At 38.1% G+C, this 17108-nt stretch overlaps 1 protein-coding gene across 1 annotated transcript in view; it reads left to right on the top strand.

Moving 5' to 3' along the window:
• Positions 1-17108, top strand: part of mdga1 (MAM domain containing glycosylphosphatidylinositol anchor 1) — a gene marked incomplete at both ends in the record, with an annotated part of 286007 nt that overhangs the window by 150377 nt on the left and 118522 nt on the right. The window contains 2 exons of the mRNA XM_079843317.1: positions 5439-5635; positions 7050-7182. Coding sequence (XP_079699443.1) covers positions 5439-5635; positions 7050-7182 — 330 coding nt within the window. The remainder of the gene's footprint in view (positions 1-5438; positions 5636-7049; positions 7183-17108) is intronic.

Below are 17108 nucleotides of genomic sequence, written 5' to 3'. Positions count from 1 at the left end.
TGCCTCGGGCTTTACTTTACATCGGCCACAAATCTGTCTGGTTAATATGATATCCAAGGAATCTGAATATCTTTTATTCTTCGGTACCTGTAGGTATCTACCTGGTCACATTGGCATCTGCTCAACATTTTTGAATACTCGAAAAGTCACAGAAAAATCCACATACTTCCAGTGACTGGAAGAAACGAATCAAATGATCTAGATTGTCATATTTAGATCATATACACAGTCGTTCACATATATCTGTCCTCTCTCACACACATTCATCGGGAGTGAGCTGAATTATGAAAGAGATACAGAGATGTTCCTGTGGGTAGAGAACAGGTGCATTGTGGGTCCGTGCCCTCAGTCCAACCAGGTGGAGAGAAAGCTCATGTTTATAAGATCACAGGTTTTATGCTGTACTCTCGCACATTATGCAAATCATTTTGCAATCCTAGCAGTAATGTTGTGTAAAAGTAATGTAATGTAAGTAATGTAAAAGCATGCATTACAGAATAAAAAACACACTCGCTTACACGCGATTCCTCGCTGACTCTGTCGATATAGACACTGTGTGTGTGAGAACAGCAAATGTTGACACTGATTTGTAAGTGATCTAAACAGAAAAATGAGAGGAAAACCCTGTAAAAACGATCTTTGCAGGCATACAGTACATTCTGGCCCGTTCATATGTGCTCATTATATCCAAATGTGCTTCTCAAACTCATGTGATGCTCCATTTCAGGCAATATGAAGAGTGCTAAATAATTCACGAGATGCTGGTGGGATCAAACGCAACGCCTGCCTCTGTTTGCGCTCTTCTGAATACAGAAGGGTGTGTGTTGGTGGGTTAGAGTTTGGGCTACTAGGGTATCAGCCTTTTGGCGATTTTCTGTATGCATCTCGATGTATTTGAAATGGTCATTGTTTTGACCAGGCATCCATTGTAGTCATTTAGATTATAAAAGTTAAATTCAATATTAAACATTTATTATTCATTTTTCCAAAAATCATTTTAATATTTGAAAAATTCTATACAGAAACTATTTTCCCGGAGAATTTACAGAAAGAAAAAAAAAGTTAAATCAGAGATTTTAATCGAAATCAATTCATACAGTTTTGAAATGACATGAAGGTGTAATTGATGACAGAATTTTTATATCATTGGGTGAATTATCGCTTTAAGGAATATTCTCAAATCTCTAATGACACACACTTCAGGAAGCTTAATGGCCATACAAAAACACAATCAAATGATTGCAATATTCATGATGTTGCTTCATTTTATAAATCATTCAAAATATAATGTACATACACTACTGTTCAAAAGTTTTAATGTTTTTTTAAATAAGTCTTATATGCTCACCAAGGCTGCACTTATTTGATAAAAAAATACTTTAAAACAGAAATCTTGTGAATTATTATTATTATTATAATAACTGATTTCTATTTCAATATATTTTAAATAGGGCTGTCAAAAGATTAATCGCGATTAATCGCATCCAAAATAAAAGAATATATGTGTGTGTAATCTGTTAATTATTATTTATATATAAATAAACACACATTCATGTATATATTTAAGAAATATTTGCATGTATATACTGTATATACATTTATATAATCTATAATATATATAAATATAAATGTTTTATATATAAAAATAATATATTTTTCTTAAATATATACATGCTTGTGTGTATATTTATATATAAATAATAATTAACAGAGTACACACACATATATTATGTAAACACAAACTTTTATTTTGGATGCGATTAATCGCGATTAATCTTTTGACAGCCCTAATTTTAAAATGTAATTTATTTCTGTGATCAAAGCTGAATTGTCAGCATCATTTCTCCAATCTTCAGTATCTCCTGATCCTTCAGAAATCATTTTAATATGCTGATTTGCTGCTGAGGAAAAATTTAAAACAGTGTTTAATATTTTTTGTGGAAGCCTAATATATATATATATATATATATATATATATATATATATATATATATATATATATATATATATATATATATATATATATATATATATATATATATATATATATATATATATATATATATATATATATATATATATATATATTTATTCACTCAAATTCAAAAGAACAACATTTGATCAATTTAATGCAATAAAATATTAATTAAAAAAAAAATTAAAAAAATTGACAGACCCCAACAACCCGTTTTCACTCCCAAGGCGTCAAAATCTGAAGCATGGTCAAGTGCCTTCCGTGTCACAATGACGACGCTAAAGCTACCCCTAAGCGTCACTATATCGATGCGCAGGTGCTCAAGGTACGTCAGATCAAGACGCATTTAATTCTTTGCATTTATAAAAGCAGACATGATTTTATGAATATTTATAGGCTACTTTTATATTTTGGAGCAACTAACCCCACTCCTACCCTAAACCTACCCACTTCTAAACAATATAAAACATGTAACAGGCAAATAAAAGTACAGTCACAGGTATTTATTGCAAAAACTGACCAAAACAGTATAAAAGTATTAACTCATGTTGCATTGCAAGTCTTCTGTAGTCATACGATATCTTCATGTAAAGAACAGAGTTGATCTCAATGTTTTAATCACTGAAATGATGATCCGGCCACTGTGAATGCACTCACTCACTCATATTGCATTCAAAAGATACACACAACTCTTTTGCATGATGCAATTGGTCACAAGACACACGAGAGCCAATGACATTTCACTATGAAATCTGACGTGATGTTTCTTTGGGGCGGCAGTGGCTCAGTGGTTCATGTAGTTCATGTAGTGGTTCATGTAGGTTGTCTACAAACCGGAAGGTTGGTGGTTCGATCCCCGGTTCCATATGACCAAGTGCCGAGGTGTCCATGAGCAAGACACCTAACCCCAGCTGCTCCCGACGAGCTGGATGGCGCCTTGCATGGCTGACACCGCCGTCGGTGTGTGAATGGGTGAATGTGAGGCAAAAATGTAAAGCGCTTTGGATGGCCGTAGGTCTGTTAAAAGCGCTATATAAATGCAGTCCATTTACCATTTACCATTTGGGCGGCAATTTTTGAAATTTGAATGTGTGATTGATCTACGGAAGAGGGAGACGCTGATCGGCCTCGGAACACAGGGAATATTTGTACTTTTTGAAAGAATTGTGCATGCAGTCGCATCTGCCTGTTATATCCTGTATTTCATATCATATAATACACAAATGGGTAGGTTTAGGGATGGGATGGGGTTCAAACGTGTCTAAATAGTGTAAATAAATGTAAATTAAATTATGCTGGCTGATTAAGTTGAGAATCACACTCCAACATGTCATAATGGCAAACTCATAACCCAATATAATTTTGTCATGAAGATAACGCTCCAATGCCCAACACGTCTGTGTATGACGGCAAAGGTTTCTCATTGAAATCAATGGAAGGTTTCAGATTTTGACGCCTTGGGAGTGCGAACGAATTGACCCCAAACATTTCAACAGTAGTTTTACATACTAGATGCAGAGCTTTCAGAAACTTTACATTGACATAATGATTTTAATACTGTACAAACTGTATAATCTCTCCCCTAACCCTATAAACATACCCATCTCAGAAAACTTTCTGCATTTTTACATTTTCAAAAAAACTTCAATTCGTATGATTTATATGATGTTTTCCCCATGGGGACCAAAACATGTCCAGTTGGGACATTTGGTCCCCATAACGTAGGGAATACCATGTATACACACACACACACACACACACACACACACACACACACACACACACACACACACACACACACACACACACACACACGCAGAGTCACACTGCACAGAAAATCAATGGTTCCGCTCATTGGTATATTGGGTTGGGTCATTGTGTCAATCACGATTTTCTCCTCTGGCCTGTGGTCATCAGATTAGCTCCAGACCGTCTAATCGAATTGAGTGATAATTTGACATGGTCATTGTGATGTGGGTTAGTGCGCTCTCCGGATTAATCTCAGTGGAATTCCCCACGGATCAGCCCGTTTCCCAGTCAGTGTCTCTCTGAGAGATGTGATGTTTTCATTTGGGACTTCTTATTGCCGTTGAATTTACTCAGGCGTTGTGCTTAGGTTTCTTTCAGAAGCTAAAATAAAGCTGTGTGTGAGCGAGTCTATTAGAGAGATCCTGTTGAATCAGGAGAGGTCAGAGGTCAGACTGTTACAGTCACATAGATTTAACCTTCACCTCTCTTTCCTCCATATGTGATACTGTTCTCTGCCGGAGTTGTGTGTTTATGTGTGTGTATCTGCTTTGGACATATTTAAGTAGCCTGTGTGTGTTCACCGTAGGATTGTTCACTCAGAATTGAACATTTTGTTATCAGTTAAGGCATGGTCACACTGGGACGATTTTTGCGCGTGTTTATCATTGACGTTTAACGCCTTGTGACTAAACAAAGGGTGCCAATGGGAGTGTGCAATGTGAATGCGTTTTTTTATTAAAAAACGCCTTGGGTTTTCGTTTTTTGTGTCTTGACGCGGCACGTTAAAAACCTTACCGACCAATGAGATGTGTGCTTTTGTTCACATGCCTGGAGCTGCTGAATTTACAGTAAAACACGACTTGGTGGCGCTCAAACACAAAACGGTCTTGCCGAGCACACATTGATATGACGAAGAGGAAGTAAGTAGACAAAGAAGAAGATGAGCTGCTAATGCTGCTTGCCAGTTAGCAAAAAGTGTGTGAATGGTTTTGGCAAGCACTTAAATACTTTAAATACCACCTTGTGTAGCGGGAGCGCCATCTACTAAATTTGCACTTTCACTCGGCGCATCACCAGTGAAAATCGCTTGGGTGTGAACAAAGAAGCGCTGAAAAACGTCTCAAAAAACGCTGGCGATAAGCGCGCACGATAATCGTCCCGGTGTGCACAGGCCTTTACAGTAGTAATCCTCATGCCATTCAGTTATTTCCAGTTTTCTGTGAAACATAAGGAGATGCTTGAGTTTCTGAGCTGAGCTTTTCCATACAATGAAAACAAATGGTGATATTTATTATCAAAGTCCAAAAGGGGCAACAAAAAAAAAGCACTAAAAGTACTTCAACTGCCATGCATGCTATATATAACAAGTCTTTCTTATAAGACCCAGCCAGAAAAAAACCTGTCAGTCCAAAACCATTTTAATGAAGTCCATTAGAGAACATTTATTGCATCATTCATTCAAACAATTAGACTCTTTGTAAAACGGCTATCCAGCCATTCAGATCCATTGAAACTCTAATGAAATTTCTGTAATGGTGTACTGACCTGCGGTTGAGGTAATTGCCACCTTCAGTACAGTGGCAATAGTGGTCTTGTCTGAGACCACGAGATCAAGACATTGATAATTACAGGTTCGAGGTGCATTTACCTCAGATTACTCCATTAAAGAGATTACGTTTTCCCAATGTAAGTGAATTCTCTTTCTGTGCTTCAGATCTGGATAAGCCTGTGCTCACGGTGCACCAGACGGTGGGTGATGTACGAGGGAACTACTATCAGGAGAAAACAGTGTTTTTACGCTGTACGGTAAACTCCAACCCTCCCGCTCGCTTTATCTGGAAAAGGGGAAATAAACCAATCGAACAGAGCAAAGACAACGGCGTCGACATCTACGAGCCTCTGTACACACAGGTACAACACACACGTTCTGCTGTTTTTATAATGAGCTACTGATATTTTCTTGGCCTTAACCCTGCACCTAACCCTTACAGAAGACTTTGTGCATTTTTACATTTTCATTAAGATTTTATTTAGTAGTTTTGTTAAGCCACTTTTCATTGTGAGCATTGTTGGCACTTTCTACCAATAGAGGAACTTTTACAGTTTTTTTTTTTTTTTTACAGTTTTTTAAATTGAGGACATCCCTGGGAGTTCCAGAAAGTTTGGAAACAAATTAGGCCTTAAATAATAATGTTTTTTTTATTGTTTTTTATTTAATTTTTTTACACTTTTTATTTTTTTAATTGAGGACATCCCTGGTGTTGCAGATAGTTTGGAAACAAATTTGTCCTTAAACCAAGTAAATCCCAAACAATCCCAAATACAGCTGGACAATATGTGAGATTTCTTTATAGGTCTTTTATTCCCCAAAACAAAATAGTTTAATTAGTTAATAATCATTTGAACAGCGGATAACAGCAGGAGACCCTCTCAATCACAGAGAAGCGTACTCAATAAATCAGCGATCCATCAGTGATGAATTCATAATCTGAGCACTTATTATTAAAGAGCTGTTTGAGTAAGGTGGGATGGATGGAGATTGATGGCTTTGCTATTAATAATGAGGATTATTCATTCTCCTGATGGACTCGGTCAAAAGAATTAGAGGAATTTAAAATTCCTGAATTCATTCTCTCTTTATCACTCACACAAAGCCTCTGACATTGCATAGAAATTCAAGGGTCTTTCTCAGGAAACGAAACTGAACCTTTTGTATCCCATTTGTGTCCACATGAATTACTACTGACATAATTAACAGGATACTGATCTTAGGCACATTATTTGATAGATTTAACCTTTTCTAGAGCACAATGAAAAATACTTTTTGCAGAAGTTTTTTGGGAATATCAGCCAATTTACCTGTTCCAGTTCATCCCCAATATATTTCAATTGGTAATATAGAATTTAAACATTTAGCATTTCTTGAAATTAAAATAAAATGTGATGCTTTATGTAATGTAAATGTAATGGTTTGATCTTTCTGACATTATATTTAAAGAAATTACATCATCAAAGTCTTAAATTCAAGTCAGCCAGTTTGTATTCGCACCTTTATCAGTATTTCATTGTTTACACTTGTGTTGTGTAACTCACTAATTTGAAATATGAATTTCAACAGTAAAATTCTGTAGTAAAGAAAATTATAAAAGCACAAATGGCACTCGTTCTAGAGGATGACCAAACTTTGTGTGTTTCTTTATGTTTAAATGCATGCTCAGTCTAACAGAAGACATTTAGTTTGATATACAGGATGTTTCACATTACCTTACTTCACATTACATTACATGTTTCAGATTACCATGTGAATGTTTGTGTGTGTTTGCAGGGTGAGACAAAGGTGCTGAAACTGAAAAACCTCCGTCCACAGGACTTTGCGAATTACACCTGCCAGGTGTCCGTCCGGAACGTGTGTGATATTCCCGACAGCTCTGTCGTCTTTCGCCTTACCAACAGCACCAGTGAGTTCTCGTCCATTCTCAAACACTCACACACTCGCATTCACTCTCTCTGTTGTGAGATTTCTGCGCCTCTTGATTTCATGAAAGTCCTGCTTTCATTTTATTTTGCTCATTTTATTACCGGAATAAAATGACTTGCGAGTGGATTTTCTTTTCGCTGTTAGCAGATTCAGGGAAACTGTCTTTTCTCCTTCAGTTCGTTTTTCTTCTCAAATGCTGCTTTTCCCCTGGTTATGTGTTGACCTGTCAGGTTTAATCTACTTTTCTTTGATTACATCTTCACTTCTCCTCTCTTTTTATCTCTTTCTCTTTCGAGTGCGTTCTCTCGTTCACTGTCTGTCAGCGCAGTGGAGACGTTCAGCTCTGAACAACACAGGAACAGTCACGTGTGTCTTTGATCATGTTGGTCTCTGCGCTGGTTTGTGTCTCAGGTCTGTCTCTGTTTTGAAGGCAGACGTCACTATCATTGTGCTGTCCTGCAGTGAGAAATCAGCAAACTTTTTTGCCCTTTTTGTTAGAATAGGTTTGTCAGAGCTGTGGCCAGTGGTCAGCGCACATTGAGCTCTGATGCCCATACGAGGGAGCACACCCTGATTTTGCCTAGTTAGATGTGTTCCTCGGTCAACATAACATTCCTGTCTGACAATTTAGTCCAAACCAGATCCATATCCATACCCCTAAACCTAACCCTACCCATACGTTACCCTGTAAAAACAGAGGGAAATGATGTAGATGCACCTAACCCTGGTTTTAAGCCTAAATTAAAGTCCCTTTAAGACAAGTCATTTCACTTGGCGGCCATCTTTGAAATTCCTCTTGGGCATGCAAATGCAGCTCCCATCTCTTTGAATGGGGAAACATAAAATTCTCCAAAAATGTTATTCGCCAAGCTTACGATTAAATTTCATATTTGAAATCACCAATGAAATCTCACCACACTTTATGAAAAAGCGAAGCAGAAAAGCGAATATTTTGTGTGCGAATAGTTCGCTTCAAAACCATTCACATCAGCCGGGACACGAATTTGCGACGTCTGTGACGTTTCAGAGCTCCAACATTCCAAAACATTCGCGGCGACAGCTGAGAAAACATGGACACTTCCTCATCCAGTGAAGACAAGCTTTTCATTTTATTTAAAAGACTGAACAGAAGGTTTTGGGTGCACCCTGTCTTAAAGAGCAGTCTGAAAGGGAGTATGCTAATCTTGTACAGGAGCTAAAACGTTATCATGGTCGGTTCCGCACTTACTTTCAAATGTCCGTGGGACACTTTGAGGAGCTCCTCGAGGGACAGCAGCACCACATCTGACAAGACAAACACACACATCAGAAACCAATCGATCCAGAGCAGCTATGTTTCCAGTTGAGTCACAATGTAAACATTTAAGTGCCACAGACATACTGATGGAAACACATTCACTTTCCATAGTCGACACAAATCAACAAGTTTTAACTCAAAAGGTTATGTTATCGTTGTCTGTTGCCTACAGTGGGCAAACAGCTGCATCTGTACAGCTGTAACTACAACTACAGCTGTAATCTCGTGAGAAATGCGATACCTGGTAAAGGTTAATGTTGATTGAATAGCTAGTGACATCAACTGGACATTTTGTGACATTTGTTTCCTTGTATGTGATTGGTTGAAGCCTTTTCTGTGTTTGCGTTCGGTGTGGAAGCACTCATTACACAAACAGCTGATCAAAAAATAAAACGCATCTCAGAACACTGCCTTTTTCTATAGCAACCGGAGCTTCTAACGGCAACTGCAGTGACACGGTGACTTTACTAATCAATGATTGGCTCTTTCATTTAGAAGGCGGGGCTTATTCGCATTATAGGGGATTGCACTTTCTCCCATTCATGAATGAATGAATGAGGCATTTATATAGCGCTGTCATATGTACTACTGTACACCCAAAGCGCTTTACAACTATGTCAGGGGCAGGGCCTGAAATTAACTTTTTTGACCACCTGCCACAGTGACTTTTTACCAGCCCCCTTTTTTTTTTCTCCTCGACATTAAGCCTGTTCACGTGCTTTTCCGGATTTTTTTTGTGTGAATCAGTCTCTATGGTGAATTCCCTAGTTCTGTTTTGAACACATTTCATGTTTTTTTTTTTTTTTAATGGATTTGAATATAGATTTAAAAAATCTCAAAGACTATTTATTATAAAGTTTTAGTTTTTTTTGTTTGTTAGAAATATAGATTTTTTTCTTTGTGTTTTTGCAGATTTCCCATTCATTTCCTATGGTGTCATTTTTGACCGAAGAGCACAAGTGGAGTATTTTTTTTACAACCACTTAGCATGCCCGAATCATGCCCTCAATTTTTTGTTTATTTACATACCTAATGCTAGAAAAGTCACCAAGTTTCATATTATTCTGATGAAGCTGTGATTTAAAAAAATTCCAAATGTGGTTCATAGGTTCAGTTTTTCATAGGTGTGTGTGTGTGTGTGTGTGTATAAGTGTGCGTGTGTGTGTGAGTGGGTGTGTCAATATCACACTCTTGATGTTTTAAAGTGTCACCCCTTTACTGCTGTGTACTTTTTTTCAGCATTGTGGCCGATTTGTAGATTGTACACACAAATATTCAGTGAATTTTTGTGTTTTTGCCGATTTCCCATTCATTTCCTATGGTCGGTCATTTATGACCGAAGACAATGAACGCTACTTTTTTTTTTACGACCAATTAGCATGCTCGAATCATGACCCCAATTTTTTTTGTGTGTTTACATATCTAATGCTAGAAAAGTCACCAAGTTTCATATCATTCAGATGAAGCTGTGATTTTTAACATTTCAAAACAGAAAATGTTCCGGTCAGAAATGACCGAAGAGCACCAGAGGGTTAAGTAAAATAAAGTAAAATAGTAGTGTAAGTCTTTCTCATGTGTCAAGTAGCCCCGTCACTCCTATATATTTTTTCCTCACATGCTTTCAAAAGGTTTTATAGAGTGAATAACTTCAGGAGATGACATTTCCTTCTGAAATCTTAGGAAAGCTCCTTCCTTGTTAACTAACATTTCCTTCATCGTCAAAATTTGTTTGTGTAATCCATAATGAATCGAATCGAGCGCAAAAGCAAAAATATGCCTGTGACTGCCAAATGAAAGAGGGAATCTCTGCTAGAACAACAAAAAAAATGCCACTACAATACCCAGAGAAGCCCTTTATGAATTAGTCATGTAAAAAACATGTTTGTTCGTGTTCAAATTAGCAGCATTAAGAATTCATGCTCGAGAAACAAGTTCAAAGCTTGCCGGGAAAATCTAAAAGTAGCCCAAAAGTTCCCCCCTCTCTGTGTGTGTCTTCATTTCCCTCGTTTCTCGTTCTTTCTCTCTTGTGATGAGTTTGAAAGACTGGTGATTCTCCTCTTTCTGCTCTCTCCACTAGAAAGGCAGCTGTGAAATAGTCAATAGAGATGAGTGAGTCTGGAGTGACAATATCAGAAGTCTGTGCCTCTCACACACTTAAAGACACACACACACACACACACACACACACACACACACACACACACACTGCGGCGCCCCATCGGTGTCCTGCCCTGTGGAGAAACAACACACTGCTGCAAATTGGAATTTGTTTTCCGCGTGGCAGGAGTGCGCGGCTTGCGAACACGCAGCTCGCTGCCGAAAGAACAAAACACTGATTTGTTTTTCTGTTGATTTTCATTTTCTTTCCTCTGAACTGACGAGCAGGAAGGGGCGAGATGAAATTGGAGGTTGCAGTAGAAACACGCGTAGGACGTTGCGCTGAAGTCTGAGAAGTTAGTCTCTTTGGAGGGTAGTGAAGGAGACTGCGTCTGAGCTGAGGATTCGATGCGCTGTTTTAAATTACGGGTCGATTGTGACGTGTAACTCAAAACCTAGCTGGTCACCGTCCACCTGTGTGAAGGTCAAGAGCGCAGCTCAGAAAGAAAGACCTCCTTTAACCCTCTGATGTTGCTGTCCACTGTGGTAGATAGAGACATTTTTTTAACCATTTAGGGTTTGAAGTTGTATCTAAACCATCATTGCTGATTATCTTTTACCTTTTTTCGTAATTTTTGTAGTTTTATACTTTTATACAGTATTGTTCAAAAGTTTGGTGTTTCAAAATGTTTCTTTTTAGAAGAACATATTACTTTTATTCAGCGAGGATGCATTAAAAAGGATGCGTTACAAAACTATTCTGTTCCAAATAACAGAAAACGTTCTATTCATCAAAGAATCCTGGAAAAAAATATATCACGGTTTACACAAAACTATTAAGTAGCACAACAATGTTTTTAACATTGATAATAATAATAAGAATGTTTCTAGAGCAGCAAATCAGCGTATTAGAATGGTTTCTGAAGGATCATGTGACACTGAAGACTGGTTGATTTGCATCACAGGAATAAATTATATTTTTAAATATTCGAATAGAAAACTTTTTTTATTTTTTATTTACATGTTTACACTATTAAGTTTGGGACGTCTGCCTTTACAAGCACATGCACTTTAATGACATCCCATTCTTAATCCGTAGGGTTTAATATGGAGTTGGCCCACCCTTTGCAGCTATAACAGCTTCAACTCTTCTCGGAAGGCTTTCCACAAGGTTTAGGAGTGTGTTTGTGGGAATTTTTGACCATTCTTCTAGAAGCGCATTTGTGAGGTCAGGCACTGATGTTGGACGAGAAGGCCTGGCTCGCAGTCTCCACTCTAATTCATCCCAAAGGTGTTCTGTTGGGTTGAGGTCAGGACTCTGTGCAGGCCAGTCAAGTTCCTCCACACCAAACTCGCTCATCCGTGTCTTTATGGGCCGATGCTTTGTGCACTGGTGCAGCGTTATGTTGGAACAGGAAGAGGCCATCCCCAAATTGTTCCCACAAATTTGGGAGCATGATATTGTCCAAAATGTCTTGGTATGCTGAAGCATTAAGAGTTCCTTTCACTGGTACTAAGGGTACAAGCCCAACCCCTGAAAAACAACCCACCCCATAATCCCCCCTCCACCAAACTTTACACTTGGCACAATGCAGTCAGGCAAGTACCGTTCTCCTGGCAACCGCCAAACCCAGACTCATCCATCGGATTGCCAGAAAGAGAAGCGCGATTGGTCACTCCAGAGAACACGTCTCCACTGCTCTAGAGTCCAGTGGCGGCGTGCTTTACCCCACTGCATCCCACGCTTTGCATTGCACTTGGTGATGTAAGGCTTGGATAAGCAGCTCGGCCATGGAAACCCATTCCATGAAGCTCTACACACTGTTCTTGAGCTAATCTGAAGGCCACACGAAGTTTGGACATCTGTAGCTATTGACTCTGCTGAAAGTTGGTGACTTCACTCTATACTATCCTCTGTTGTATAATCCACGTTTTAGCAAATGTTCAGTAGTAGACCATCATTATTCTGTACATACAGAATGTTTGAAAATGCATACTATGTTATGATTGATTAATGCTTTGCCTCACCTCAGCTGTAGTAAAATCATAAATCACTGCAAATCCTGTTGCTTTAATAGAAATCTGAGGACAGAGGGTGTGTGTACTTGGTTCACAGGTTGTACCTGTGATGCTGAAACATAAAAACATGTGATTTCAACCCTATGCGTGTATATTAGCCCGGAAAAGATAAAAAAGTGCACAGACTTTTGTTAATATGTCAGTATCTTGTGTTTAATTATATATTTGTTTATTTCATCGTTCATATAGACATACCGACACCATCTGTGCAGATCGTTCAAGAGGAAACAACTGATATAACTCGATCCCATCACACTCACGCTCAATAGAAGGCTTTAATTGGATAATTGTATGGCTGGGATTGAGAGAGCTGTTGAAGATCTGGAAGAGAGAGATAGAGAGATTGTCATTATTTAGAGAAAAGAGCGACCCTGGTGGAACGTTTTTCTCTCTTTTGCTCTTTTACCATTTTTATTTTTTCCTCATGGCTGAATTCCACTACACTAGGGTATGATGACCTGTCGCCTTAGGAGTGTGTCAAAGAAAAGAACAAAAAAAAGGAAAAGAAAGTGAAGGCATAAGGAGAGCGCTTACGTAGACAGCATTTTCAGGCGTCATGCTGAAGCCCTGTTGATGATTTTATTGCTGGAGGACTCTGGGTCGCTGTGCTGCTGGTCACTAGCAGCCGCTAAAAATAAGATGTCAATCAATCTGTTTTTGACAAGGAATTCTTTTTCTTGCTACTTAACATGTATATTCTCGAGGGGGATGAGTTACTGCAGCAGTGCAGAAAGCATATCATGAATAAGATGAACTATTATCAGGTGAATCAGACTCACTCAGAATGATGACAGTTTCTGCCATGGATTTGCATGCATACATTTTTATTATTATTTGTTTTATTTTTTATGTTTTCATCACTATATGTGGGAAGAGACAAATAGTGAAATCACTTACATTAATATTGCGCCACTTTCTCAAGCCACATTGCCATTCACCTTGGCTCATGACTCCTGACAAAATGTCATTTTGACATTATTTTCATGATAATTAAGAATATTGTAATTGATGTTCTGTAACTTAATGCAAAAAAGAAAAGAAAATATATATATATATAAAATGACTTTAAAAATGTTGAGTCTTGTATAACTTAAAAAAAAATAATAATATTGCTTAAATTATTTTGATGAGTTGTCATAACTTAATGATCATATAATTTGTGAAAAAAGGATTTGATCAATAAGTATTAAATTGTAGTATATTATAGTTATACAAGATTCAATAAATGTTTAGGTCAGTGTAATGCAATTTAAGTTGAAATGACTTAAACATCCAAGTTGATTGTACTTAAAGGCCCACTGAAGTGCCTTGAAACGCGCAGCATTATTCAATGTGTTGACGTAATTTCCCCTGAAACGGCTCCAGCTGTAAGAAGCCCCTCCCCTTTTTTTAAACCGCCAATAGCGTTTTGTTAATATCACAGTTTGACTAGAGCCTTTCTGTGTGGTAAAACCACAGTTTTCTCCTAATCTCTAACTTTGAAGTACAGCATTCTGTGCAGAATTGAAATGTGTCCGATATGTTTTGTTGTCTGGGCTGACGCATATGATCCGCTCTGTGCTCTCGTGTCTCTAGTCAACGGCTATGGTCTAGACTATGTGTGTGTGTGTATGTGTATGTGTGTGCGCTGCGGCATAAACTAACGTGAAACCAGACGTTTCTTTGTTTCTTCAGTAGAACACAAATGAAGATTTTTAACTCCAACCGTTGCTGTGTGTCACTCATATAATGCTTGTCAATGGAGTCTAATTCTATTAGAGTAAAAAAAACATGGACAGACAACTTCAAATTAAACCCCGCGGCTCGTGACGACACATTGATGTCTTAAGACACGAAACAATCGGTTTCTGAGAGAAACCCAACGGTATTTATGCAAATATATCACCTCAAATCAGACGAATGTCTAGACATCACTTCCCGTAGGTGAGGTCAAAATTTCGTCCGGGTCATAGATATGTATACGTAGATTCCTCATTCGAGCGATCCACGCCATGATTCACGCAGGCACTAATGAGGTATCTATGTATATATCTATGACCCGGCCGGATTTTTGACCTCACTCACGGGAAGTGATGGCAGTCTGTTGAGCTAAAGCGTTCGTCTGATATGAGGTGATATATTTGCATAAATACCATTCGGTTTCTCTCAGAAACTGATCGTTTCGTGTCTTAAGACATCAATGTGTCGTCACGAGCCGCAGGGTTTAATTTGAAGTTGTCTGTCCATGTTTTTTTACTCTAATAGATTTAGACTCCATTGACAAGCATTATATGAGTGACACACAGCAACGGTTGAAGTTAAAAATCTTCATTTGTGTTCTACTGAAGAAACAAAGACACCTACATCTTGGATGCCTTAGGGGTAAGCAGAAAAACATCAAATTTTCGTTTTTGGGTGAACTATCCCTTTAAGATTCTGAAGACCATTTGAGTGGACAGAAGATGTGATGAGAAGCTGAAGTCTGTGATGTCATCAAATCAATCTGTGATCCATTTTAACGGAAGTGAGAGACTAAGTTTTGAATGCTTATATCTCCTAAATGCGAATTTTGTCATTGTTTTGGAACACACCAGCTTATTCTTAACCTTAAGGCCGGCTACACACTGCAAGCATGATGTGAGCGTGGCGTTTCTGTTGCGTTTCAGCTGCGTGGCGTTTTCTGTGTCTTTGCACACCAGAAACGTGTCTGACGCGGCGCTGCTGCTGCGAAGTGACAGTGGATGGCCTATACTTCATGTTAAACATAAATATATAGCCTACTGATACAGCAAAGACAACGTCGGCAGTAGTGACGGCAAAATAGGTTACAGAATATTTCGTTCTGTATTGACAGGTGCAATATTTGAAAATCGATATTTTAAGAATTACAATTATATCTGCATTTATGTCAAAACCTAGAAACTTTCAAACATCAAAATTTAATTTATTAATATGTATTTGTGTCAAAATGACATACATATTTTCCTATTCTATTTTGCCTGGAAATGCTTCCAACACGCTTGCGTGTCACGTGAAAAATAGGCGTCGGTTCTATTTCTAGCATGCTCGTCATACTAAAAGCTAAACAATTTCAGATTTTTGATTTCAGGGGGCCTTTAAAAATTTTTTTTTACAGTGCATGTAAGTAGTCACAATGCCAAACAATATCCTTATGCAAAATTGATGTCTTCTCAGTGATTGTCACGATTATGTTCTGTTTACTTAGTTCCTATTGTGTCTGAGTTGTTGTTAGTTTCCATGGGTACAGATTAGTTAATCTTCATCCACCTGTTTAGTTCCCTCATTTACTATCGCTGCATCTCATTTCGAAGGCTGTATCCTCCAGAGGTCGCATTTGAAGGCTGCGCATGTCATCAAATGTCTTATTTAAGAAAAGTCAACTCGTGAGGTGTAAAATGCTGTAATTTCTTTTTTACTGTGCAATCTAACGGTTACTTTTCCTAAATGAGACCGCCTTGATGACGTGTGAAGCCTTCAAATATGACCTCCAGAGGACGCAGCCTTCAAAATGAGACGCAGCTTTATGTGTGTATATATACAATCTATTTCCTGAATGTCCAGTAAATTTGAATTGTTATCCGTTGTTTATATTCCTTATTCCTCGACTAAATGTAACCGTACATGGCCTGAGACTGTGCTGTCCACCACATGGAGGGTTATAGCGTTGCTTTTGATTTGAAGTAGTTTATAATCCGCATCTAGTCAGAGAGTATGTGCTTGTGTTGTTGTGTGTTTATTTTCTCTGTGGTTGGTAGAGGGCTGGAGAGATTACTTTCTCTGCTATCTTTATGCCATGGATGCCCAGGATTAGATTTACCCCATGTGGGTCACACACGGACAGAACAGGTGGCGTCAGGTAGATTGATTTTTGTTTTGTAATCCTGATGCTGTATTGGAGTTTATTCAACCTGTTAAAGACCCTACACGAATCCTCCTCCCTCACGCCGCTCATGCTCTGAATTCTCCCGTATGAACACACAGTTTGAGCGCTGCTCCTGAGTGTATTGACACTAGACGAATTTGACAAGTTCTGCGACAGATGGTTGATGTTTAGGAACATCTTTATTCGTTCTCTGATCTTTAGCCATTTTCTATCACAGCAACTGTAGACGTATTTCACTATGTTGTTATTTGTACTGGATTCGATTATACCAAATCAATAAGAGTTATTTCTGTTTGACTCAATTACCGTACATGTGAAGCCATTGAGAGAAATGGTTAATATTCACACTTTTTGCACCTTTCAAGGGCACTGCTACTTGTTAGGTCAATCCATGTCTCTTTATAGGGTCCTTTTCATAAGGCTGTTAGTGAAGTGTACATACAGTGGTCACTTCAAGGACATAGTTTTGTAATTTATGATCATGTTATCCTGAATAGAGAGCTTCGGGTATTCATAGGGAGTTTATTGACGTTTTTTCCCCTTGGGTTTT

The sequence above is a fragment of the Gobio gobio genome, assembly GCF_949357685.1.
Source record: "Gobio gobio genome assembly, chromosome: 18".
NCBI lineage: Eukaryota > Metazoa > Chordata > Actinopteri > Cypriniformes > Gobionidae > Gobio > Gobio gobio.
This window is presented reverse-complemented; position numbering and strand designations above follow the sequence as displayed.